The sequence below is a fragment of the Diaphorina citri genome, unplaced genomic scaffold (assembly GCF_000475195.1).
Source record: "Diaphorina citri unplaced genomic scaffold, Diaci psyllid genome assembly version 1.1 scaffold454, whole genome shotgun sequence".
Taxonomy (NCBI): Eukaryota; Metazoa; Arthropoda; class Insecta; order Hemiptera; family Psyllidae; genus Diaphorina; species Diaphorina citri.
Window position 1 is genome coordinate 115,396 of NW_007377889.1, and position 25,985 is coordinate 141,380.

The window sequence follows — 25,985 nt, forward strand, 5'->3', positions numbered from 1 at the left end:
TAAACTACCAAATGTTTTGACGATTTTTGGACAATAGGGACACCTGAATACTGTTTTTCCTCGCACTTGAACCTTGCACTTGGTTTTAAACTCCTTCCAGAATTTTTTTTCTACATCCTTGGGGGAATTTGATTCCAAAACAATGGATTTTTTATGAACTTGTGACATATGACGAATTATAACAGTGCTTTTGTTTTTAATAGCTGATCGATCAGGAGGACAAAGATTACACCTGACAAACGTATTACTATGTTCTGAAAACACATGATCCCATAATGATTGACAATCAATATGTTTACTATCACACTCATTACAAGTATGACATTGCACGTGTTGATCACATTCATTTGATATTGATGAACTTTTCTCTTTAGGAGGACGATGTAACGAACAAGTTGCTGCAAGATAACATCGCTGGCTACAAATTGAACACGAATACATGACATCCTGTAATGATTTCACAGCAAAATGTTCAGGCTCAATATTGTATTTGTCATGCCACATGCGCATGTGTCGTATAATGCCTTGAGTTTTCCTGTATAGTTTGTTAGGACAATCACGACAAGTATACCACCGCAAAACTGGATTAATATATGAATTATTTTGATTAGGGTGTGTTATTTTCATATGCAATTGTAGTGTGCTTATCTCTGCGAATAGTTCATCACAGTAGTAACAAGTGAAGCCTGGGTTTGTTCTTTCTTCAGAATGAGAATTCAAGTGAGTACAGCAAGAGGAACACAAGTCTTCTGACAATTCTTTGTTAGATTCTGCATGAGTAACAATGTGTGAGCGGAGACCCGATTGTGAGGAGAAGATTGCCTCACATGTACAACATGGCCACACCTCAACACACCTGCAACACCATACCACAATATTAATGTTTAGTTTTCATTTTTCATAGTTGTTGATTCAGTTTGACCTTATCTTTTGACATTTTTTTCATTATATGTAACTGGCTCAAACTTTGATCAAAGATAAGTACAATGAAGGTCGACAAAAAAAAAATAAATAAATAAAGGGGATAAATAAGATAAAATGTATTTTGTTCAAGACTCGTTCAAGAAGAAGGAAGAAGTAGATTGAGACAAGAGAAAATTTAATGTAATAGAAAAATGATGTATGATGAAGATTGATTTCCTAGGTATAGCGGGTATCTTTAGGTGTAAAATGATATGCTTGTGACATGTTAAGGAGACATAAAGTCACTTGTCGCCCGTGTAGATATAATAGCTTTACAATTTTTCTGATGACGCACAAGATGTTTTTTCCACTTATAAGCAATTCCACATAGTTGACATACAAAAGGTCTCTCTGTACTATGAACTGCTGCATGTTTCTTCAAATTCCTGGAATCTAAAAATACTCGACCACAAATATCACAAACACCAGATTTCCACTTATTTTCATGAACCGTAGAAATGTGATATCTTAAATGATTTCGATGAGAATACTCTTTGCCGCAAAAATCACATTTAAATTTAACATTGGAATGAGTGGTAGTATGTGCCACTAAGCTGCTTTTATGAATAAAGTAAGCCCCGCACAGTTCACAAACATATTTCTTCTCGCTTGTGTGAATGTTGAAATGTTCTTTTAAAGTCCAAAACGTTTTCAACAAGGAAGGACAATGAGGACATTGATATCGCATGGTACCTTCTACTATTATGCGACACTTTTCTTCGACATCTTTCCAGTATTGTTTTTCAGCGACTTTGTTGATTTTATTTTCACTATCGTCTGGTTTACTGAAAATCAATGATTTGTTGTGAACTTGGGACATATGACGCGTTATAACAGATCTTTTATTTGTAGCAGCTGATTTGTCAGAGAGACAAAGATTGCACTTGAAAGCCAACATATCTTTATGTTCTGAAAACACATGATCCCACAAAGATTGACAATCATTATGTTTACTATCACATTCATTACAAGTATGACATTCCACGTGTTGATCACATTCATTTGATATTGATACACTCATTCTATATTGACCTTTAGAATTAGAAGGACGATGTATCGAACATGTTGCTGATAGATAACATCGTTGACTACATACATTACACCAGTACATAATATCCTGCAGTGATTTCACAGCATACTGTTCAGGATCAATATTATATTTGTCATGGCGTACACGCATATGATAAATAATGCCTTGAGTTTTCCTATACAGTTTACTCGGACAATCACGGCATGTATACCACCGTAATACTGAACTACGATGAGACATATTTCCATCAGGGTGTAATATTTTCATATGTAGTTGTAGTGTGCTTTTCTCTACGAATATTTCATCACAGTAGTAACACGAGAGGTATTGGTTTGTTCGTTTTCCAATGTGAGAATTCAATTCAGTACAGCAAGAGGAACATATATTTCCATCAGGGTGTAATATTTTCATATGTAGTTGTAGTGTGCTTTTCTCTGCGAATATTTCATCACAGTAGTAACACGAGAGGTATTGGTTTGTTCGTTTTCCAATGTGAGAATTCAATTCAGTACAGCAAGAGGAACACAAGTCTTCTGACAACTCTTTGTTAGATTCTGCATGAGTAACAATGTGTGAGCGGAGACCCGATTGTGAGGAGAAGATTGCCTCACATGTACAACATGGCCACACCTCAATACACCTGCAACACCATACCACAGTATTAAACACGACTAAAAGAAAAGGAAAAACTAATAAAAGGGGGAATTTTCCTTGACTATATCATATCCTTTTAACCTTGATAAAGAAAGTAAACTGTAGTAATAGAAAGTAAAAATGAGGAAATTTTAAATAGCTCCGCCCCTTTTCAAAGTCAGAATTGAAAATATTTGCGTCCCTTGACTATATCATATCCTTATAACCTTGATAAAAAAAGTAAACTGTAGTAATAGAATGTAAAAATGAGGAAATTTTAAATAGCTCCGCCCCTTTTCAAAGTCAGAATTGAAAATATTTGCGTTCTCTGATTGCTCTTGAACTTTGCCCCTTGACTATATCATATCCTTATAACCTTGATAAAAAAAAGTAAACTGTAGTAATAGAAAGTAAAAATGAGGAAATTTTAAATAGCTCCGCCCCTTTTCAAAGTCAGAATTGAAAATATTTGCGTTCTCTGATTGCTCTTGAACTTTGATATCAACATGACCGTTATACAATTCGGAACATTAAACGATTCGTCTCAAATTACCTGAGTGAAAATGGCCTTTTTCGTCTCAAAGAAAAAAGGTGTTAAAATTTCTAGAACCTGATTCGTCTCCAAACTGAGTAGTTACTGTTGAACATACGTAATAAAAAAAAGCTGTTATTTATTATTAATATTGTTGTATAACGTATAACACATTAGAATTTCTATTAACTTGAGTTTTCTTCACTAGACATAGTGTGAAAGTACCGAGATTCAGGTCATATTATACAACACGTCCATATTAACATACCTACACTTTTAACACCATGAACATAAGACTAGAAAGCGTTTCTTTAATTAACTTTCCGGTGTTTCTTGTAATGATGGCTCAAATGCTTTTTTAATTTATAAGAGGCATTACATATGTTACAAATAAAAGGGCGTTCTGTGGTATGAACCGTCATATGTTGCTTCAATACTCTCTCTGATTTCAACTCTTTCCCCGACAAGAAAAATCTCTCTTGCCATTATGGATATCCAAGTGAGCCTTTAGAATATTGAAACTCTGCACAAGAGCAGGGCATTCAGGACATTTATATTGAGTGACATTGTCAACTGTAATTGATGTAGCAATTCTAAAATGTTTATACACTGCACGGATTTGTAATTGCATTGTGTGATATTGTTTCATATGTCTAACAAGCAAGTGTGCATATTTAATCACAATCCTGGAATCTGGAGGACACAGGTTACATACAAAGTCACTGTTTTCATGTTTGATGAACATATGAGACCACAGATTATTACAATTATCAAATGATTCCTCACATTTCTGACAAGAATGACACTTTGGAAACAAGTTACTATGTTCAGTACACACAGACTCAGAGCATTTGTCATGCCATACACGCATATGATGGATAATGCCTTGAGTTTTCCTAAGATACAGCTTTTCAGGACAATCACGACATGTATACCATCGTACTTCTGGTTTCATAAATTGATCACCATGTGTAATTTTCATATGTAGTTGTAGTGCTTTGTCATGCCATACACGCATGTGATGGATAATGCCTTGAGTTTTCCTAAGATACAGTTTTTCAGGACAATCACGACATGTATACCATCGTACTTCTGGTTTCATAAATTGATCACCATGTGTAATTTTCATATGTAGTTGTAGTGTGCTTTTCTCTATGAAAAATTCATCACAGTAGTAACAAGTGAAGCCTGGGTTTGTTCTTTCTTCAGAATGAGAATTCAAGTGAGTACAGCAAGAGGAACACAAGTCTTTTCTGACAAGAATGACACTTTGGAAACAAGTTACTATGTTCAGTACACACAGACTCAGAGCTAGGTGCTGGTGTGGACATGGCTTTAGAACAATCCTTGTGTTTTATACAATATTTAGACAAAACACACAACTCCTTACACTCTTCACAAGGGAAAGTAATATCTTGCATTTGAGATACTGCACATAGTATTAAATATGACAGCTGATGTGACACAAGTATTACAACAGTTGCCCCAAGAAATCAGGATACTGTTGTATACCATGAATTAATAATGCCTACTCCTAATAAGTCAATTATGTATTGTAGTCCATGGTTACCTTTTTATTTCCAAATGCTCGGGTCAAATTTTTAAATTTCATTTTATTATTTTTTCTCTACTGTATTTGATTGTTGTTTGTGTGTTGTTTAGTTTTAGTGTATTTTTGTATTTTTTTCTATTGTCATTTTTGTAATATTATTATTTTTTTCTCTACTGTATTTGATTGTTGTTTGTGTGTTGTTTAGTTTTAGTGTATTTTTGTATTTTTTTCTATTGTCATTTTTGTAATAAAAATCTGGTGTGAACATCACACGACTTTCCTTATCCTATTGAATGATGCTTATTTGAGTGTTCTTTTACCCTAACTTTTACAATATCTCTAACCGTTTTGTCGCTATAGCTGAAAACCGCCAAAAAACGGTCGAAATCTGTCCAAAAGCGGTCAAAATACCGCCAAGCGCAGCAACCATCTCAACCAAAAGTTTCGTGTCGCATCCTTGTCACATTTGTGAACTACATACCAAATTTCAAGTCTCTAGCTCATACCGTTCCCGAGATATTGTTAAATTACACCAAAAACCGCCAAAAAGCGGTAAAATGCCGCCAACCGTTGCACCGATCCTAACCAAAAGTTTCGTGTCGCATCCTTGTCACATTTGAAAGCTACATACCAAATTTCAAGACCGTTCTCGAGATATTTTGTTTACAGACAGACACACACACGGACCAATGGCTGAAAGTTTGTATTTAGGCTCTAGAGACCTCAAAACGTATTTTGACACTAAAAACTGACCATCGAAAATTTGGCCCGATTACATTACTTGCCTTCCTATAGGATAAGGAAAGTAAAAAGGGTTAGCCCCGTAAATAAATAAATACACAATGCGTGTCATACGTACATATATTAATTTATTTGTATATCTAATATATAATAAAAATGAATGTGTGTGTGTTTGTCTGTTCGAACTTTATGTCTGGCCAAACCGCTCATCCGATTACTATGAAACTTTGTGAACTTATTGCTTAAACTCCCGTGAAGGTTATAGGCTATTTTCCGGTTCGATACAATGAAGGTCGACAAAAAAAAAAAATAATAAAAGTAAATAAATAAAGGGGATAAATAAGATAAAATGTATTTTGTTCAAGACTCGTTCAAGAAGAAGTAGATTGGCAGAAGAGAAAATTTAATGTAATAGAAAAATGATGTATGATGAAGATTGATTTCCTAGGTAAAGCGGGTATCTTTAGGTGTAAAATGATATGCCTGTGACATGTTATGGAGACATAAAGTCACTTGTCGCCCGTGTAGATATAATAGCTTTACAATTTTTCTGATGACGCACAAGATGTTTTTTCCACTTATAAGGTGTTCCTGTAAGCGCCAATGCCATTGTCTCCAATGTTTCATGAGAGCACTTGGTGATTTGATAGTGATAGGATCCTCTTCTTCACCGTATGATTCTTCTTCATATGTCTAACAAGCAAGTGAGCATATTTGATCACAATCTTGGAATCTGGAGGACACAGGTTACAAACAAAGTCACTGTTCTCATGTTTGATGAGCATTTCTAAAGAATAGAAAACACTAACACTAGGTATGAGAAGGGATATTATAGGGTATTACATCCTATAATTGGTTACATTTTGTAAAGTGGCAGTGTTCTACTCATATTACAGGATGTTTGATCTAAGCCTGGAAATTGTTCAGGGGGAATAAACATAGAATGGGATTTATAATGCTGGGTAAGGTGTTTTTTAACTTTAAATCCTGTGTTGCATACTTCACAAAAACAATATTTAGACAAAACACACAACTCCTTACACTCTTCACAAAGGAAAGTAATGTCTTGTAAACGAGATACTGCACAAGACTCAATATCAAAATGAAATTCACAATGATAATCTTGCATGTGTCTCCGTAAGCCAGATAGTCGCATGAATAACCTATGACCACACATCTTACATACACACCAATCTGATTTTGGGAACAGAGTATCTTTATGTTCTATTTTCAAATGCAATTCTAACACGAACTTATCAAGAAATACTTGTTCACAATGAGCGAGACTCAATATCAAAATGAAATTCACAATGGTAATCTTGCATGTGTCTCCGTAAGCCAGATAGTTGCATGAATAACCTATGACTACACATCTTACATACACACCAATGTGATTTTGGGAACAGAGTATCTTTATGTTCTATTTTCAAATGCAATTCTAACACGAACTTATCAAGAAATACTTGTTCACAATGAGCGCAGTGATATACATCTTTTTTGTACAATGCGCTATGAAAATCTATAGAACATCCACACTGTTCACAGGACAATTCTTGCTTAATTTCATCGGCATCACTGGAATGAGATAGCAAGTGAAGACTGAGATGTGATCTTGAGGTGTACTTGGCGACACATTTACAACACGTCCATACCATCATACACCTGTAACACCACAAATGTCAACACTTGGAATCAACTACATGCCGTACCTGAGATACATTTTGATCATAAAGAAATTAAAAATAATAAATTGGTACCAAGTAAACACACGAAGAAAATTGCTCATTACATTATTATTTTATTTTTTTTATTTATTTTTTTGGTTAGTTTGATTTTTTTTAGTAAAAAAAATAATTTAATAAAATAATAAAAAGAAGGTGACACCAGATACCTATGTTTAATAAGTTTTTTTTTAAAAAAAGAGGTTTGACAGAGGGAACTGTTAACTGCTATGGTCTTATCATCCCGAAATCGAAGAGAGAAAGAAGACAGGATAGGAGAAAGCCAGCCGTTCCGAGAACGAACATTATCCCATCAGGATAAAATCCGCCCGGGCGGGAATCGAGGATAGGAGAAAGCCAGCCGTTCCGAGAACGAACATTATCCCATCAGGATAAAATCCGCCTCGGGCGGGAATCGAGCCCAGTGGCCTAGCGCTTACAAGGCAGACGCACTACCAACTAAGCTAGCTAGGCTGGCTGAACCTTAACTTAATTTATGCCGACAACCTAGCGCTTACAAGGCAGACGCACTACCAACTAAGCTAAGTAGGCTGGTAATTTAATAAGTTTAATAAGAAGAAAGGAGATTTGATGAACACCTTTCTATTCCAGCTTCGAATTATGTTCTGGACTCTGAAGACACTTGACCTCCATCAAACCTTGAAAAAGAAAGATACATAAGTATCACACTCAATGAAATGGATTGTTTTTCTTATGGGTCTTATTATGATCTGTCAAGTGTTTTCTAACCTTGTATGAGGCATTGCAAATTTTACAGACAAAGGGGCTGTTATTTATTATTAATATTGTTGTATAACGTATAACACATTAGAATTTCTATTAACTTGAGTTTTCTTCACTAGACATACAAGTTGTCATCAAAGAACATTTAGCAGACGCCTTACAATTTTTCTGATGGCGTACAAGATTTTTTCTCCACTTATAAGCAATTCCACATAGTTTACATACAAAAGGTCTCTCCGTACTATGAACTGCTGCATGTTTCTTCATATTCTTAGAATCTAGAAATACTCGACCACAAATATCGCATGCCGCAGATTTCCATTTATTTTCATGAACCGTAGATATGTGATATCTCAGACGATTACGATGAGAATAAACTTTTTCACAAAAATCACATTTAAATTTAACATTGGAATGTGTGGTAGTATGTGCCACTAAGCTGCTTTTATGAATAAAGTAAGCCCCGCACAGTTCACAAACATATTTCTTCTCGCTTGTGTGAATGTTGAAATGTTCTTTTAAAGTCCAAAACGTTTTCAACAAGGAAGGACAATGAGGACATTGATATCGCATGGTATCTTCTACTATTATGCGACACTTTTCTTCGACATCTTTCCAGTATTGTTTTTCTGCGACTTTGCTGATTTTATTTTCACTATCGTCTGGTTTACTGAAAATCAATGATTTATTGTGAACTTGGGACATATGACGCATTAAGAAAAAGTTCTTCTTTGTTGATTTTATTTTCACTATCGTCTGGTTTACTGAAAATCAATGATTTATTGTGAACTTGGGACATATGACGCATTAAGAAAAAGTTCTTATTTGTGGAAGCTATACGATATGATGGACAAAGATTACACCTGAAAGCCAACATATTTTTATGTTCTGAAAACACATGATCCCACAATGATTGACAATCATTATGTTTACTATCACATTCATTACAAGTATGACATTCCATGTGTTGATCACATTCATTTGATATTGATACACTCATTTTATATTGATCTTTACAATTAGAAGGACGATGTATCGAGCATGTTGCTGATAGATAACATCGTTGACTACATACATTACACCAGTACATAATATCCTGCAGTGATTTCACAGCATACTGTTCAGGATTACTTTTTGAGTGTTTCAAATGAGATTCTCGAAAGTGCCGTTTTAGAAAGATGGGATTCTTATAAGAATTACCACAATGTGAACATGAAAACTTTCTGTCATCGTGAGAATACTTGTGGCTATTAAGACTGCTCCATGTCAGGAATGAGGTCCCACACACCTCACAAATGTACTTTTTTTCTTCGGTATGATGCATTCGTATATGCTCCGAAAGATTAGAACTATAGGAAAAAGTTCTTCCACAAAGATTACATTGGTGATTTCGGATTTTTTCATGTACAGCTTTTATATGATTAATAAGAGTAGCGTTTCGAATAAAAACTTTGTTACAAATATGACATGAAAAATCTTTTTCGCCACTATGAATATCTAGGTGACACTTGAGATTTTTAAAAGTCTGCAAGATAGCAGGACAATCAGGACATTTATATTGAGTGATATTGTTCATTGTAAAAGATGTTACACTTCTAAAATTTTTATATACTGCAGGTATATGTACTTAATATGACATGAAAAATCTTTTTCGCCACTATGAATATCTAGGTGACACTTGAGATTTTTAAAAGTTTGCAAAATAGCAGGGCAATCAGGACATTTATATTGAGTGATATTGTTCATTGTAAAAGATGTTACACTTCTAAAATTTTTATATACTGCAGGTATATGTACTTGCATCGTGTGACATTGTTTCATATGTCTAACAAGCAAGTGTGCATATTTGATCATAATCTTGGAATCTGGAGGACACAGGTTACAAACAAAGTCACTGTTCTCATGTTTGATGAACATATGGGACCACAGATTGTTACAATTATCAAATGATTCCTCACATTTCTGACAAGAATGACACTTTGGAAACAAGTTACTATGTTCAGTACACACAGACTCAGAGCTAGGTGCTGGTGTGGACATGGCTTTAGAACAATCCTTGTGTTTTATACAATATTTAGACAAAACACACAACTCCTTACACTCTTCACAAGGGAAAGTAATGTCTTGTAAACGAGATACTGCACACGATTCAACGTCAAAATGAAATTCACAATGATAATCTTGCATGTGTCTCCGTAGGTCAGATAGTCGCATGAATAACCTATGACCACACATCTTACATACAAACCGGTACATACCAAATTTCAAGACCGTTCTCGAGATATTTTCTTTACAGACAGACAGACACACGGACCAACGGCTGAAAGTTTGGATTTAGGCTCTAGAGACCTCAAAACGTATTTTGACACTAAAAACTGACCATCGAAAAGTTGGCCCGATTACATTACTTTCCTTCCTATAGGATAAGGAAAGTAAAAAGGATTAGTCCCGTATATAAATAAATACACAATGCGTGTCATAAGTACATATATTAATTTATTTGTATATCTAATATATAAAAATGAATGTGTGTTTGTGTGTGTGTTTGTTCGAACTTTATGCCTGGCCAAACCGCTCATCCGATTACTATGAAACTTTGTGAACTTATTGCTTAAACTCCTGTGAAGGTTATAGGCTATTTTCCGGTTCGTTTTTGTTAACTACGCCGAGCAAGACCACTAAATGGATGAGTGACATGAACGGCCATGCCTTAAGGATTTACTAGCAGAAATCCGGAGCGAAGCGACGGATTTGGGCTAGTGAATAAATAAAACATTATCTACATACACTTTGTATATTTACACTTAATTATTACCTATAAACACCTACACAGGTATTATGTATGTACTTTAAGAAGATACAACTGAAAGGCATAGTATGTTGGCAACATGCGTCGGATAAAATCAGTAAAACCAAGGATTTACTAGCAGAAATCCGGAGCGAAGCGACGGATTTCGGCTAGTGAGTAAATAAAACATTATCTACATACACTTTGTAAATTTACACTTTATTATTACCTATAAACAACTACACAGGTATTATGTATGTACTTTAAGAAGATACAACTGAAAGGCATAGTATGTTGGCAACATGCGTCGGATAAAATCAGTAAAACAAGGATGGTGAACGGTAAATTCCAACAAAAGTGACTCTGGTGTTTGTAGGTGAAGTGAAAATTGACAACAATAATAATAAATACAATTTGTTAAGCAAGTCATCATAACGTTATTCCTATTTTAAAGAATAGAAAACACTAACACTAGGTATGAGAAGGGATATTATTATAGGGTATCACATCCTATAATTGGTTACATTTTGTAAAGTGGCAGTGTTCTACTCATATTACAGGACGTTGGATCTAAGCCTGGAAACTGTTCAGGGGGAATAAACATAGAATGGGATTTATAATGCTGGGTAAGGTGTTTTTTAACTTTAAATCCTGTGTTGCATACTTCACAAACAAATGTATTAACAGAATTGTGTGTATCTTTGTGCCGTTTCAAATACCGGGCAGTTCCAAAATCTTTGCCGCAAATTTCGCAAATGTATAATGAGTTGTCTGTGTGTGTCTTAATGTGTCGCTGAAGATTACTCGGATTATTGTAAACTTTTTCACAGTAGTTACACTTGAACTTGATATCGTTGTGAGTAAACTTGTGATTGTACAGAGTTGCCCACTGCGCAAATTCAGCGCCACATAATTCACACATGTATTTCTTCTCATCTGTGTGCGTTCGAATATGTACAGTCAAGTTGGATTTGTCTGAGAAAGCTCGCCCACAGTGATTGCATTGGTGCGTTCGAATTCTTTCATGAACTCGTTTATAGTGAACATTGAGTTTACCTCGATTCCTGAATGATTTGCTACATACGTGACAGACATGAGGTCTCTCGCCAGTATGAATCATTATATGCTCCCTCAGACTCCAGATATTCTTCAATAGAGCTCCACATTGCGGACATTTGAACATTTCCGAGCCATCCACAAGTATTTTACAATTTTCTCTTAGCTCGTCATAACGTGGTGCTATTTGTAACTTTAATCTTTTTTTGTGTCGCTTGTTCAACCATCCACAAGTATTTTACAATTTTCTCTTAGCTCGTCATAACGTGGTGCTATTTGTAACTTTAATCTTTTTTTGTGTCGCTTGTTCATATGACGAGTGAGAAATGTTGCATTTTTGATAGTGACCTCAAAGTCTTCACAAAGGTTACACATAAATGTATTACATTTAGTCTTGTGCTCCGAAAACATATGAGACCAAAGGTGGTTACACTGTTCGAAAGATAAACCACATAGCTGACAAGTATGATATTTATCATGCTTATCACACTCACTTGCTACAAACGAACAAACTTTTCTTTCCAAATCATCCCACTTGTCTACTTTCGCCTTTTCTTTGTGCTCTAAACACGTTTTTGCCAAAATGCATAACTTATCACATTTAACACAAGTCCAAGTAATGTCTTGCATAGATTGAACGACGTAATCTTCTACTTGGATATCTAACTTGCCGTGAATATTTCTCATATGTTTCACGATGTCTTGAATTCGCATGTAAAGCTTATCACAACAAATGTTACAACCATACCATATCAAATCAGGATTGGAATACAATACACGACCATGTTCAAGTTTAATATGTATAACTAAAAGTTCCTTAGCTTGGAAATGTTGCTTGCAGTACCAACATATGAGCACAGGTTTGTTTCGCTTCAAATGTCTGTTCTTTTTCCTCCTCTGGTGTTCTACACAGAGTTTAGATAGCAGAGCTGGTTGTTTACACATCTGACATGAGTAGGTAATATCTTTCATACATCTCACTTCATGTAACTCGGGACGTATTGTTTGTACCTGATGAATTCTCTCCATATGGAGGTGATTGAAGATTTGAAGACATGCGTGGTGGCGGGCAGAATATGAGCAAGAGACGTTTTCAACATGACAATGTCTATGGCATCATATCCTCTAGCTTTTGATTTTATGCTGAGAATGGCAGAACCAACAGCCCCCTCAGAAACCTCTTCAAAAGAGAATGAGATATCTGAGGGTATGTTATCAATTGCTGTACTACTTTGAATATCATATAGTACAGTTCTCTTTATTAGGGTTGGGAACCACTAAAAAACTCGTTTAGTTCATCCAACTCAAAAGTCAATGGAGGAGATGACTTCAGATTTCCAATACCCAAGAAATTCAACTTCCTCCACATAGATTTAGATCCACCCCTAAGTATGCCACCAACGAAATCGTTCCTGATTGGATTTCCTACATTTACCAAGGACCTCTGGTAATTGTGAAAAATAACTGGTAAATGTGAGAAATAATGAGTTTTGTAGAATTATTTCTTACATTTACCAAGGACAGTGGTAATTGTGAAAAATAACCGGTAATTTTTCACAATGACCAGTACTGCTACGTTTACCGTAACATATCGATTAAAATGAAAAAGTAATAACCTAAAAACTGACACAGGGTCTGTATTTTTTTTTTTTTTTTTTTCTGAGCTGTTGTCAGTGTTTTCTTGGAACACACTGTATAAGATTTCTGGGCTTCCAAAGGGTTTTCTTTCAAACACCGTTAAACAGGATTCATGCCTGAAGCCTGTCTCGCAGACACGGCAGGTAATATACGCATTATATTAGATAATAAATCTTTTCTTACGAAATTTGTATTCAGGATTTTTACAAGATTAATCACTTCAATTTTTCCAATATTTAATCTTTTTTCAAGTGTACTTTGTAATGCTGTTGTAAATGCTTCTTCAATTTGAACGCTGAAGGACACATGTCACAAACAAAAGGTCTATCAGTAGTATGAACTGCCATGTGTTCTTTCAACCGTTTCTTCATCTTAAATTCTTTTCCACAAACATCACAAATGCTTTTCTGACGAATAGTGTGGGCATATCGAATGTGACTCTCCAAGGACTTGGGGTTTTTATAAGTGTTTCCACAGTAAGAACAAACGACATTTACAGCAGTGTGAACTAAATTATGTTGATTTAAACTTCCCCACTGAACAAATGAAGCGCCACAAGTTTCACATACATATTTCTTCTCGCCAGTATGAATCCTCATATGAACCTTCATGTTTGTTATATCTGCAAATGCTTTACCGCAAACTGAGCACTGATGGTCTCGAACTTTTTCATGGACAGCTTTTATGTGACACACAAGATTTCGATATCTAAGGAAAACTTTTTTGCATATATGACAACAATGATCTTTTTCACCACTATGAATATCTAAATGGGATGTGAAACCACCATAGGATAACAAAATCGCAGAGCAGTCGGGGCATTTATAATTTACTTTTTTATTTACATGAATAACCGTTTTCTTTCTGAAATAATTGTGTGCTTTAGGTATACTCAGCTGCAATTTGTGATGTTTTTTCATATGTCTTACTGCAGAATGAACATACCTAACTAAAACCTTGGAATGTGAAGGACAAAGATTACAAACAAAGTCACTGTTCTCATGTTTGATGAACATATGAGACCACAGATTGTTACAATTATCAAATGATTCCTCACATTTCTGACAAGAATGACACTTTGGAATTAAGTTACTATGTTTAATACACACAGACTCAGAGCTAGGTGCTGGTGTGGACATGGCTTTAGAACAATCCTGGTGTTTTATACAATATTTAGACAAAACACACAACTCCTTACACTCTTCACAAGGGAAAGTAATGTCTTGTAAACGAGATACTGCGCACGATTCAACGTCAAAATGAAATTCACAATGATAATCTTGCATGTGTCTCCGTAGGTCAGATAGTCGCATGAATAACCTATGACCACACATCTTACATACAAACCAATGAGATTTTGGGAACATATTATCTTTATGTTCTATTTTCAAATGCAATTCTAACACGAACTTATCAAGAAATACTTGTTCACAATCAGCGCAGTGATATACATCTTTTGTGTACAATGCGCTATGAAAATCTAAAGAACATCCACACTGTTCACAGGACAATTCTTGCTTAATTTCATCAGCATCACTGGAATGAGATAGCAAGTGAAGACTGAGATGAGATCTTGAGGTATACTTGGCAATACATTTACAACACGTCCATACCATCATACACCTGTAACACCACAAATATCAACACTTGGAATCAACTACATGCCGTATGGAATGAGATAACAGGTGAAGACTGAGATGAGATCTTGAGGTGTACTTGGCAATACATTTACAACACGTCCATACCATCATACACCTGTAACACCACAAATATCAACACTTGGAATCAACTACATGCCGTACCTGAGATATAATTAAAATAATTCGATCAGGTAAATAGAACAACTGGAAGATTTATCAAAAGCGGTCAAAATACCGCCAAGCGCAGCAACCATCTCAACCAAAAGTTTCGTGTCGCATCCTTGTCACATTTGACGGCTACATACCAAATTTCAAGACCGTTCTCGAGATATTTTGTTTACAGACAGACACACACACGGACCAATGGCTGAAAGTTTGGATTTAGGCTCTAGAGACCTCAAAACGTATTTTGACACTAAAAACTGACCATCGAAAATTTGGCCCGATTACATTACTTTCCTTCCTATAGGATAAGGAAAGTAAAAAGGCAAAATTGACAAAATTTTCAATCTTCGGTTGAAAATTTAAAATTAAAAAAAAAGCAACACTCAAGCACCCAGAAAATTTAAAGTCAAGAAGGACAGATCATACAAAGACTTTGAGGAAACAAAATGTTTTCATCGAAGAATGGAAAATACCCAATATTGCAATCATTTGTTATTTGTTTTTCTTGTGGGTTTTGTAATGCTGTTTCAAATGTTTTATAAGCTTGAATGAAGAATTACATATTTCACATACAATCTTGTATAAAACAAAGACTATTGGCCTTAAGTCTAAACGAAATTTCGGATTATTATTATTCACTCCATTTTCAAGTGTGACAAGAAAAATCTCTCTTGCCATTATGAATATCCAAGTGAGCCTTTAGAATATTGAAACTCTGCACAAGAGCAGGGCATTCAGGACATTTATATTGAGTGACATTGTCAACTGTAACTTGTATAAAACAAAGACTATTGGCCTTAAGTCTAAACGAAATTTCGGATTATTATTATTCACTCCATTTTCAAGTGTACCTTGTAATGTTGTCGCAAATGCTTTTTCAATTTGAACGTTGAAGGACACATGTTGCAAACAAAAGGTCTATCAGTAGTATGAACTGCCATGTGTTCTTTCAACTGTCTCTTCATTCTGAATTCTTTTCCACAAACATCACAAATGCTTTTCTGGTGAATCGTATGTGAATTTCGTATATGACTAGTCAAGGCCTTGGGATTTTTGTACGTGTTTCCGCAATAAGAACAAACAAACTGTGTATTTGTATGTGAATAAGAGTGTACATTTAGACTTCCCCAAAGAGCAAATGAAGCGCCACAAGTTTCACACACATATTTCTTCTCGCCAGTATGAATCCTCATATGAACCTTCATGTTTGTTATATCTGCAAATGCTTTACCGCAAACTGAGCACTGATGTTCTCGGACATTCTCATGGACAGCTTTTATGTGACACACAAGATTTCTGTTCCTTAGAAAAACTTTCTTGCATATATGACAACAATATTCTTTTTCAACATTATGGATGTCTAAATGAGATTTAAATCCACTATAAGATACAACAATCACAGAACAATCGGGACATTTATAGCTCACTTTTTTGTTTATATTGTTTACATGAATCGCATTCTTCTTTCTGAAATGGCTATGCACTTTAGGTAAACGCAAAAACATCGTGTGATGTTTTCTCACATGTCTCTCTAGATAATGTACATACTTTACAACAACTTTGGAACCTGGAGGACAAAGGTTACAAACAAAGTCACTGTTCTCATGTTTGATGAACATATGGGACCACAGATTGTTACAATTATCAAATGATTCCTCACACTTCTTATGAAAATAAATATGTACAGTGTACACTGTACAGACACTACGCTAAATGAAAAAGGGGCACCTTAATTTTCTGAAATCGCTGCCTATTTGTTCTTGCTGAAGCTTTTTTTGTGACCAAATACCAGAATATCTTTACAATATTGTTTATATTGTTTACAACTAACGTTAACGTAAAAAGCTGATGTTAACATCACACGGCTTTTCCTTTTAAATTAAGTTCTCTTTGATTTTTGTCTGAAAACCCTGTAGCCTGAGGAAAAGAAAAGAAAGAGGAACCCTGTAGCTTGAAAATGGTTTGACCTACAGATTTGAAACTTGGCAAAATGATACAAAACCATGGCCCTTGTTCATTTGATGCTGAATATCCTAATAATTGCCATGTGTAGAATTATCATTTAAGGTGTACTTTGTAATGCTGTCGCAAATGCTTATTCAACTTGAACGCTGAAGGACAAAACTCACAAACAAAAGGTCTATCAGTAGTATGAACTGCCATGTGTTCTTTCAAAAGTTTCTTCATTTTGAATTCTTTTCCACACACATCACAAATGTTTTTCTGAGGATTTGTATGTGCATTTCGTATGTGACCCTCCAGGGCCCTGGGATTTTTATAAATGTTTCCGCAATAAGAACAGACAAACTGTGCATTTATATGTGAATAGTTATGTACAATTATACTTCCTCGGTGCACAAATGAAGCGCCACAAGTTTCACACACATATTTCTTCTCACCAGTATGAATCCTCATGTGCTGCTTCAAATTAGAAACGTCAAAAAACGCACGGCCACACACCTTACATTGAAATTCACGAATATTTTCATGTACAGCTTTCGTGTGATTCTCGAGAGTACTATGTCGAACAAATACTTTTTTACAAATATGACATGCATAGTCTTTCTCACCACTATGAATATCCAGGTGATTCTTCAACCCATTAAACGATGTGAAAATAGTTGGACAATCAGTACATTTAAAATGGATAGCTCCATCAACAAGTTACAAATATGACATGCATAGTCTTTCTCACCACTGTGAATATCCAGGTGATTCTTCAACCCATTAAACGATGTGAAAATAGTTGGACAATCAGTACATTTAAAATGGATAGCTCCATCAACAAAAGATAAAATGGCACTGCAATCTAAGCATTTGTATTTCGTAACTCCTTCTATAGAAATTTGTGCCTTCTTTTTAAACAAGGCTGAATGATAAGACACATACAAAGTTTTCCCATGACATTGTTTCATGTGCTGAGAAAGTAAAGTACGAAGTGTACATATTTGATCATTATCTTGGAATCTGGAGGACACAGGTTACAAACAAAGTCACGGTTCTCATGTTTGATGAACATATGGGACCACAGATTGTTACAATTATCAAATGATTCCTCACACTTCTGACAAGAATGATGGATAGCTCCATCAACAAAAATTTGAGTTTTTGATTTTATATGCTTGGAAACAGATGATATGCGAAGTTGCATTGTGTGATGCTTCTTCATATGTCTAACAAGCAAGTGTACATATTTGATCACAATCTTGGAATCTGGAGGACACAGGTTACAAACAAAGTCACTGTTCTCATGTTTGATGAACATATGAGACCACAGATTGTTACAATTATCAAATGATTCCTCACACTTCTGACAAGAATGACACTTTGGAATTAAGTTACTATGTTCAATACACACAGACTTAGAGCTAGGTGCTGGCGTGGACATGGCTTTAGTACAATCCTTGTGTTTTATACAATATTTAGACAAAACACACAACTCCTTACACTCTTCACAAGGAAAAGTAATGTCTTGTAAACGAGATACTGCACATAGATCAGAGTCCATATGATACACACTATGCACATCCTGCATATGTTTCCGCAAGTCATTTTTGCGCCTGAACAGCCTACATCCACATACCAAGCATACAAACAAGGACACATTTCTCTTATCATGTTCTATTTTTATATGTAATTCGAGAATATTTTTATCAGTGAACACTTGATCACAATGAGCACAATACAGTGCGCTGTCTAAAGCAACATAGATAAAGTGAGAGTCCTTTAAACCACGACAAAGGGAACAAATATGTAACTCATGATCATCATCACTATCAGCATCACTGGAATGAGATGACAAGTGAAGACTGAGATGTGATCTTGAGGTGTACTTGGCAACACATTTACAACACGACCATACCATCATACACCTGTAACACCACAAATCAAGAAGGAAATATCTTTCAGGTTCCGTAGAATAACTAGTACAAATTTTAAGAATAAGCAAGTGAAGACTGAGATGTGATCTTGAGGTGTACTTGGCAACACATTTACAACACGTCCATACCATCATACACCTGTAACACCACAAATCAAGAAGGAAATATCTTTCAGGTTCCGTAGAATAACTAGTACAAATTTTAAGAATAAGTAGAAGAAGCTCAGGCCTGGGCATTTACATACCTTACATAATATTAAGGTTTATGGTTAACTGTTTTATAATGTCTCTGTAGTTCTTTTTTAATCTTGAAAGCCGAGTTGCAAATCTCACAAATAAAAGGCATTTCTGTATTGTGTGCTACCCCAATATGATTTCGCAAAGTATCAGGACGTAAAAACTTCCTTCCGCAAAACGGACAAACTTGATTCTTTGGTTCCGTGTGACGTTTTGTATGAGAACGTAATGTATTTGGATGTTTGAAGGAAGCACCACAAAAGTTACAGGTATATTTCCTATCCCTGAATAATGTCATATTTTTAATTTCCTATGCTTTTAATTTGCTATGATCTCATCACTCAATTTTCAGATGAATCTTATAATGCTGTTGTAAATGCTTATTCAATTTGAACGCTGAGGGACACATGTCACAAAAAAAAGGTCTATCAGTAGTATGAACTGCCATGTGTTCTTTCAACCGTTTCTCCATTTTAAATTCTTTTCCGCATACATCACAAATGCTTTTCTTGCGATTGGTGTGAGAATTTCGTATATGACTATCCAAGGACTTGGGATTTTTATAAGTGTTTCCGCAAAAAGAACAGACAAACTGTGCATTTATATGAGAATAGTTATGTATGTTTAGACTTCCCCAGTGCACAAATGAAGCGCCACAAGTTTCACACACATATTTCTTCTCGCCAGTATGAATCCTCATATGCAGCTTCAAATTATAAACGTCAAAAAACGCACGGTCACACACCTTACATTGAAAGTCACGAATTTTTTCATGTACAGCTTTCATGTGATTTTCGAGAGTACTATGTCGAACAAATACTTTGTTACAAATATGACATGCATAGTCTTTCTCACCACTATGAATGTCCAGGTGAGCTTTCAATCCACGAAAAGTTTGTAAAATGGTTGGACAATCAGGACATTTAAAACGGATAGCTCCATCAACAAAAATTTGAGTTTTTGATTTTATATGCTTGGAAACAGATGAAATGGAAAGTTGCATAGTGTGATGCTTCTTCATATGTCTAACAAGCAAGTGTGCATATTTGATCACAATCTTGGAATCTGGAGGACAAAGGTTACAAACAAAGTCACTGTTCTCATGTTTAATGAACATATGGGACCAAAGATTATTGCAATTATCAAATGATTCCTCACATTTCTGACAAGAATGACACTTTGGAATTAATTTACAATGTTCAATACACACAGACTCAGAGCTAGGTGCTGAGGAGGACATGACTTTAGAACAATCCTTGTGTTTTAGACAATATTTAGACAAAACACACAACTCCTTACACTCTTCACAAGGGAAAGTAATTTTTGCCTTATTTTATCATCAGCATCACTGGAATGAGAAAGCAAGTGTAGACTGAGATGTGATCTTGCGGCGTACTTGGCAACACACTTACAACACGTCCATACCATCATACACCTGTAACAAACACCACAAATATCAACCTTTGGCTATCAACAATACAGGACGACCATCTAATCTAATAACAATTAACATGTTGATGGACTTATCACCCGTTAATAGAAAATATAGATGTCCAATAATAATAATAAAAGGAAGATATCAGAGGGAAGTGTATGAAAGAGGTAATACAGAAATTCTGGTCTTTTACTGGACAAAGAAGATGACCATTTAGACCCCAGGCATGTTTTCCATTTTTACACTAGAACTAAAAGAGTTGGTGGCTTTGGGTTTGGTATGAGTTCTGTAATGTTGAAGCAGATGTTTCCTGCACTTGAAGCCTGCATTACAAAATTCACAAAGAAAGGGACGCAATGTGCTATGTACTATCATGTGCTCCCTCAGTAAATCCTTCTTCTTGAAACTCTTACCGCAAATTTCACAGATGTGGTTCTTATTCGAGTGTACCACCATATGAGTTCTCAAGTTGCCAGGATTTGCATAACTGTTACCACAATAAGAACAAACGCACCGTTGCTTTGTATGTCTGAATTTATGATAATGCCAACTTGCCCACTGACACCTCCTTACAAAAGTTACAACAAAACAAGTTTTGTGTTTCACATGAAGCGTGTGTTTTACATTGGTTCAAAAGTAAATTATCAATGCCACACAATTTACACGATACTGTGATTTGAGTTGAATTTTTAATAAGGTGAGACTTTGCTATTACTGTGATACCGTGACATTGTCGCATATGTTTAACAATATCCTGTTGTCGCTTGTAAAGCTTTTGACAAGGTTTACACGCATACCACTCGCTCTGTCCATTGCCCACTGAGCAAATGAAGCGCCACAAGATTCACATACATATTTCTTCTCGCCAGTATGAGTTCTCATATGAACCTTCAAGTTTGTTACATCTGCAAATGCTTTACCACAAACTGAGCACTGATGGTCTCGTATTTTCTCGTGAACAGCTTTTATATGAGAATCAAGATTTCGACTTCGATTGAAAATTTTCTTACAAATATGACATGAAAAATCTTTTTTGACGCTATGATTATATAAATGAGATTTGAATCCAGTATAGGATACCAAAATCTCAGAGCAGTCGGGGCATTTATAATTTACTTTATTATTTACATAAATGACATATTTCTCTTTAAAATGAACATGTGCTTTAGGTATATGTACTTGCATCGTGTGATGCTTCTTCATATGTCTCTCAAGCAAGTGAGCATATTTGATCACAATCTTGGAATCTGGAGGACACAGGTTACAAACAAAGTCACTGTCCTCATGTTTGATGAACATATGAGACCACAGATTGTTACAATTATCAAATGATTCCTCACACTTCTGACAAGAATGACACTTTGGAATTAAGTTACTATGTTCAATACACACAGACTCAGAGCTAGGTGCTGGTGTGGACAAGGCTTTAGAACAATCCTTGTGTTTTATACAATATTTAGACAAAACACACAACTCCTTACACTCTTCACAAGGGAAAGTAATATCTTGCATTTGAGATACTGCACAGGACTTGGCGTCAAAATTAAAAATATGATGATAATCTTCCATATGTTTACGCAAGTTAAACATCCGCATGAACATCTTATAGCCGCAAATCTTACATACAAACCAAGAGATTATTGTAGGTTTAAAAATAGCCCTTATATCACGATGTTCTATCTTTATATGCAATTCAAGAATTTTTTTATCAGTAAATACTTGATCACAATGGGCACAATACAGTTCGCTATCTGAAGTAACATAGATGAAGTGAGAGTCCTTTGGGCAATGACAAAGAAAACATAATTCTTTGTGTTCTTCTTCATCTTCATCATCAACATCACGGGAATGAGATAGCAAGTGAAGACTGAGATGTGATCTTGAGGTGTACTTGGCAACACATTTACAACACGTCCATATTATCATACACCTGTAACACCATAATTAATGTCAAAACTTGGAATCAACAAGAAACATAATTTTGAGGAAATCAAAATCAGCAGCCCTACGTACAAAAGAAAAGAAAAAAATCCTGTTCAAAGACGAATAATTTCGTATTCTTTTTTGTCCATTATTTGCTGTCGACTAGAGAAATTTGAGGCAATTAGATGAATTAACCGTTTTGTACCATATTTAAATAATAGAAGTCTAATTCTAATCTAAAGGAATCATGAAAAAAGCTGTCTTGAAAAAAAAAAGTTCATCAATTGTATAACAATTAAATTCCTGATAATTATCAGAACAATAGATATGTATCCTTGGCGAACGCTCGTGTTCGTTTTGTACCATATTTAAATAATAGAAGTCTAATTCTAATCTAAAGGAATCATGAAAAAAGCTGTCTTGAAAAAAAAAAGTTCATCAATTGTATAACAATTAAATTCCTGATAATTATCAGAACAATAGATATGTATCCTTGGCGAACGCTCGTGTTCTCCTACTCTTTGCGTTTATGAGTCCTGTGATGTTGACTCAGATGTTTCTTTGTCTTGAAACCTGCGCTACAAAATTCACAAATGAAGGGTCGCGCAGCTAAATGAGTTGTCAAGTGTGACTTTAACAACTCCAACTTCATAAATTCTTTGCCACATGTTTCGCAGACATACAAGCGCTTTTTGGTGTGTGTGTTTAGGTGACTTCTCAAATGGTTCGGATTTTTGTAGGTTTTCCCACAATAAGAACAGACTTGGTTTCGCGTCTCCGAGTGTGAAAACTTATGATAGAACAAACTTGCCCATTGAGTAAACGATGCACCACACTGCTGACATACGTACTTCTTCTCGCCTGTATGAATACGATAATGATCGTCTAAAGATTTTTTAGAACTCAATCCATGACCACAAGTGTCACATTCATAAGGTTTTAATAATTCATGAACAGATCTCTGATGATCAATCATATTTTTCCTGTTAGTAACCTGTTTCTTACAAATATCACACTCGTAAATTTTCTTCGAGCTCTCAGAGCTCTCAGACCTCTCAGTAAATAATGCTTTGAACTTTGCAGTTACTGATTTATTCGGCACCTTTTGATGACAAGAAGAAGCAGAAACATGCTTCTGCAAAGCATAAAAAGAAGATAAAATCATAATAAATGTAAAACATCTTAGTTGTACGTGAAACATGCTAATTTGCTAGTAGTGATCGTACTTATCATTAGTTTCAAACAAAAAAGAGTAAGTAGGTAATGAATTTATGAGAAAGCAACTCGCATGGTAGGGTCCAGCATCCGGCAAACCTGCTTTCTGTTTTTCCGAATTCGAGCAGCACTATGTTTGTACTTACAAAAAACAAATTTTGACTTAGCGGGACAGCACTCCGCGTTCTTTTTTTTTTAGGCTTTAGAACAATCCTTGTGTTTTATACAATATTTAGACAAAACACACAACTCCTTACACTCTTCACAAGGGAAAGTAATATCTTGCATTTGAGATACTGCACAGGACTTGGCGTCAAAATTAAAAATATGATGATAATCTTCCATATGTTTACGCAAGTTAAACATCCGCATGAACATCTTATAGCCGCAAATCTTACATACAAACCAAGAGATTATTGTAGGTTTAAAAATAGCCCTTATATCACGATGTTCTATCTTTATATGCAATTCAAGAATTTTTTTATCAGTAAATACTTGATCACAATGGGCACAATACAGTTCGCTATCTGAAGTAACATAGATGAAGTGAGAGTCCTTTGGGCAATGACAAAGAAAACATAATTCTTTGTGTTCTTCTTCATCTTCATCATCAACATCACGGGAATGAGATAGCAAGTGAAGACTGAGATGTGATCTTGAGGTGTACTTGGCAACACATTTACAACACGTCCATATTATCATACACCTGTAACACCATAATTAATGTCAAAACTTGGAATCAACAAGAAACATAATTTTGAGGAAATCAAAATCAGCAGCCCTACGTACAAAAGAAAAGAAAAAAATCCTGTTCAAAGACGAATAATTTCGTATTCTTTTTTGTCCATTATTTGCTGTCGACTAGAGAAATTTGAGGCAATTAGATGAATTAACCGTTTTGTACCATATTTAAATAATAGAAGTCTAATTCTAATCTAAAGGAATCATGAAAAAAGCTGTCTTGAAAAAAAAAGTTCATCAATTGTATAACAATTAAATTCCTGATAATTATCAGAACAATAGATATGTATCCTTGGCGAACGCTCGTGTTCTCCTACTCTTTGCGTTTATGAGTCCTGTGATGTTGACTCAGATGTTTCTTTGTCTTGAAACCTGCGCTACAAAATTCACAAATGAAGGGTCGCGCAGCTAAATGAGTTGTCAAGTGTGACTTTAACAACTCCAACTTCATAAATTCTTTGCCACATGTTTCGCAGACATACAAGCGCTTTTTGGTGTGTGTGTTTAGGTGACTTCTCAAATGGTTCGGATTTTTGTAGGTTTTCCCACAATAAGAACAGACTTGGTTTCGCGTCTCCGAGTGTGAAAACTTATGATAGAACAAACTTGCCCATTGAGTAAACGATGCACCACACTGCTGACATACGTACTTCTTCTCGCCTGTATGAATACGATAATGATCGTCTAAAGATTTTTTAGAACTCAATCCATGACCACAAGTGTCACATTCATAAGGTTTTAATAATTCATGAACAGATCTCTGATGATCAATCATATTTTTCCTGTTAGTAACCTGTTTCTTACAAATATCACACTCGTAAATTTTCTTCGAGCTCTCAGAGCTCTCAGACCTCTCAGTAAATAATGCTTTGAACTTTGCAGTTACTGATTTATTCGGCACCTTTTGATGACAAGAAGAAGCAGAAACATGCTTCTGCAAAGCATAAAAAGTAGATAAAATGGCACTGCAATCTAAGCATTTGTATTTCGTAACTCCTTCTATAGAAATGTGTGCCTTCTTTTTAAACAAGGCTGAATGATAAGACACATACAAAGTTTTCCCATGACATTGTTTCATGTGCTGAGAAAGTAAAGTACGTCAGCTGTCATTTAGGTACATACCTGTTGTGTCATGTAACGAAAACAGTCCTGCACCTTAAATTGATGTAAATTTGAAAACTTTCAACACAATGCAACGTTATGACCAACATGTCCTCCTTCCCTCTTACATTTCCCGACGATACCAGGAAATTGTTACGTGATGAGAAATCAGAGAGACAACTATGTTAATTAACACGTGAACCATGAAAAAAAAAACTGATAATTAAATTTATAAGAATGTGATAATCTA

The 25,985-nt window shown here is 35.2% G+C and overlaps 6 protein-coding genes across 6 annotated transcripts; all 6 read right to left on the reverse strand.

The window, feature by feature from the left end:
- Positions 1-862: 862 nt before the first annotated feature.
- Positions 863-4,814, reverse strand: LOC113467320 (zinc finger protein 99-like). The gene is made up of 3 exons (XM_026823428.1): positions 4,605-4,814; positions 2,390-2,659; positions 863-2,245 (listed from the first exon to the last, which is right to left on the reverse strand). Exons 1-3 carry the CDS (start codon positions 4,671-4,673, stop codon positions 1,190-1,192), a joined length of 1,395 nt encoding a protein of 464 aa, XP_026679229.1. The 5' UTR covers positions 4,674-4,814; the 3' UTR covers positions 863-1,189.
- Positions 4,815-7,964: 3,150 nt separating this feature from the next.
- On the reverse strand, positions 7,965-8,645 carry LOC113467323 (zinc finger protein 852-like). The gene has a single exon (XM_026823432.1). It carries the CDS (start codon positions 8,628-8,630, stop codon positions 8,013-8,015), a length of 618 nt encoding a protein of 205 aa, XP_026679233.1. The 5' UTR covers positions 8,631-8,645; the 3' UTR covers positions 7,965-8,012.
- A 2,342-nt stretch (positions 8,646-10,987) lies between these two features.
- Positions 10,988-22,713, reverse strand: LOC103508964 (zinc finger protein 91-like). The gene is made up of 8 exons (XM_008473553.3): positions 21,579-22,713; positions 20,972-21,317; positions 20,733-20,755; positions 18,139-19,075; positions 17,603-17,795; positions 12,816-12,940; positions 11,983-12,783; positions 10,988-11,893 (listed from the first exon to the last, which is right to left on the reverse strand). The coding sequence occupies exons 1-8, from the start codon at positions 22,679-22,681 to the stop codon at positions 11,225-11,227; spliced, it is 4,197 nt and encodes a 1,398-aa protein (XP_008471775.2). The 5' UTR covers positions 22,682-22,713; the 3' UTR covers positions 10,988-11,224.
- LOC113467321 (zinc finger protein 99-like) lies at positions 13,431-15,055 on the reverse strand. The gene has a single exon (XM_026823430.1). It carries the CDS (start codon positions 15,015-15,017, stop codon positions 13,635-13,637), a length of 1,383 nt encoding a protein of 460 aa, XP_026679231.1. The 5' UTR covers positions 15,018-15,055; the 3' UTR covers positions 13,431-13,634.
- Positions 16,974-19,601, reverse strand: LOC113467319 (zinc finger protein 26-like). Its single transcript, XM_026823427.1, has 3 exons — positions 19,232-19,601; positions 18,300-19,084; positions 16,974-17,866 (listed from the first exon to the last, which is right to left on the reverse strand). Exons 1-3 carry the CDS (start codon positions 19,318-19,320, stop codon positions 17,262-17,264), a joined length of 1,479 nt encoding a protein of 492 aa, XP_026679228.1. The 5' UTR covers positions 19,321-19,601; the 3' UTR covers positions 16,974-17,261.
- Positions 22,484-25,726, reverse strand: LOC113467322 (gastrula zinc finger protein XlCGF7.1-like). Its single transcript, XM_026823431.1, has 2 exons — positions 24,926-25,726; positions 22,484-23,012 (listed from the first exon to the last, which is right to left on the reverse strand). The coding sequence occupies exon 1, from the start codon at positions 25,710-25,712 to the stop codon at positions 24,948-24,950; it is 765 nt and encodes a 254-aa protein (XP_026679232.1). The 5' UTR covers positions 25,713-25,726; the 3' UTR covers positions 22,484-23,012; positions 24,926-24,947.
- Between the last annotated feature and the right edge of the window lie 259 nt (positions 25,727-25,985).

Coding starts and splice junctions, on each gene's coding strand:
- LOC113467320 (XM_026823428.1), bottom strand. CDS start 4,673: ATGGTATACAACAGTATCCTGATTTCTTGGGGCAACTGTTGTAATACT. Junction 2,660..4,604: donor GTGTCACATCAGCTGTCATA/TTTAATACTATG, acceptor CTTTTAGTCGTG/TTTAATACTGTGGTATGGTG. Junction 2,246..2,389: donor TACATATGAAAATATTACAC/CCTGATGGAAAT, acceptor AAAATATTACAC/CCTGATGGAAATATGTCTCA.
- LOC113467323 (XM_026823432.1), bottom strand. CDS start 8,630: ATGCGTCATATGTCCCAAGTTCACAATAAATCATTGATTTTCAGTAAA.
- LOC113467321 (XM_026823430.1), bottom strand. CDS start 15,017: ATGATGGTATGGACGTGTTGTAAATGTATTGCCAAGTATACCTCAAGA.
- LOC113467319 (XM_026823427.1), bottom strand. CDS start 19,320: ATGCCCAGGCCTGAGCTTCTTCTACTTATTCTTAAAATTTGTACTAGT. Junction 19,085..19,231: donor TATTTCCTTCTTGATTTGTG/GTGTTACAGGTG, acceptor TCTTGATTTGTG/GTGTTACAGGTGTATGATGG. Junction 17,867..18,299: donor AAAATCAAAAACTCAAATTT/TTGTTGATGGAG, acceptor CATATTTGTAAC/TTGTTGATGGAGCTATCCAT.
- LOC103508964 (XM_008473553.3), bottom strand. CDS start 22,681: ATGATAATATGGACGTGTTGTAAATGTGTTGCCAAGTACACCTCAAGA. Junction 21,318..21,578: donor TCTTGTGGCGCTTCATTTGC/TCAGTGGGCAAT, acceptor TGTAAGGAGGTG/TCAGTGGGCAAGTTGGCATT. Junction 12,941..17,602: donor GCACATGAGGATTCATACTG/GTGAGAAGAAAT, acceptor TCTCTTTTGAAG/AGGTTTCTGAGGGGGCTGTT.
- LOC113467322 (XM_026823431.1), bottom strand. CDS start 25,712: ATGAAACAATGTCATGGGAAAACTTTGTATGTGTCTTATCATTCAGCC.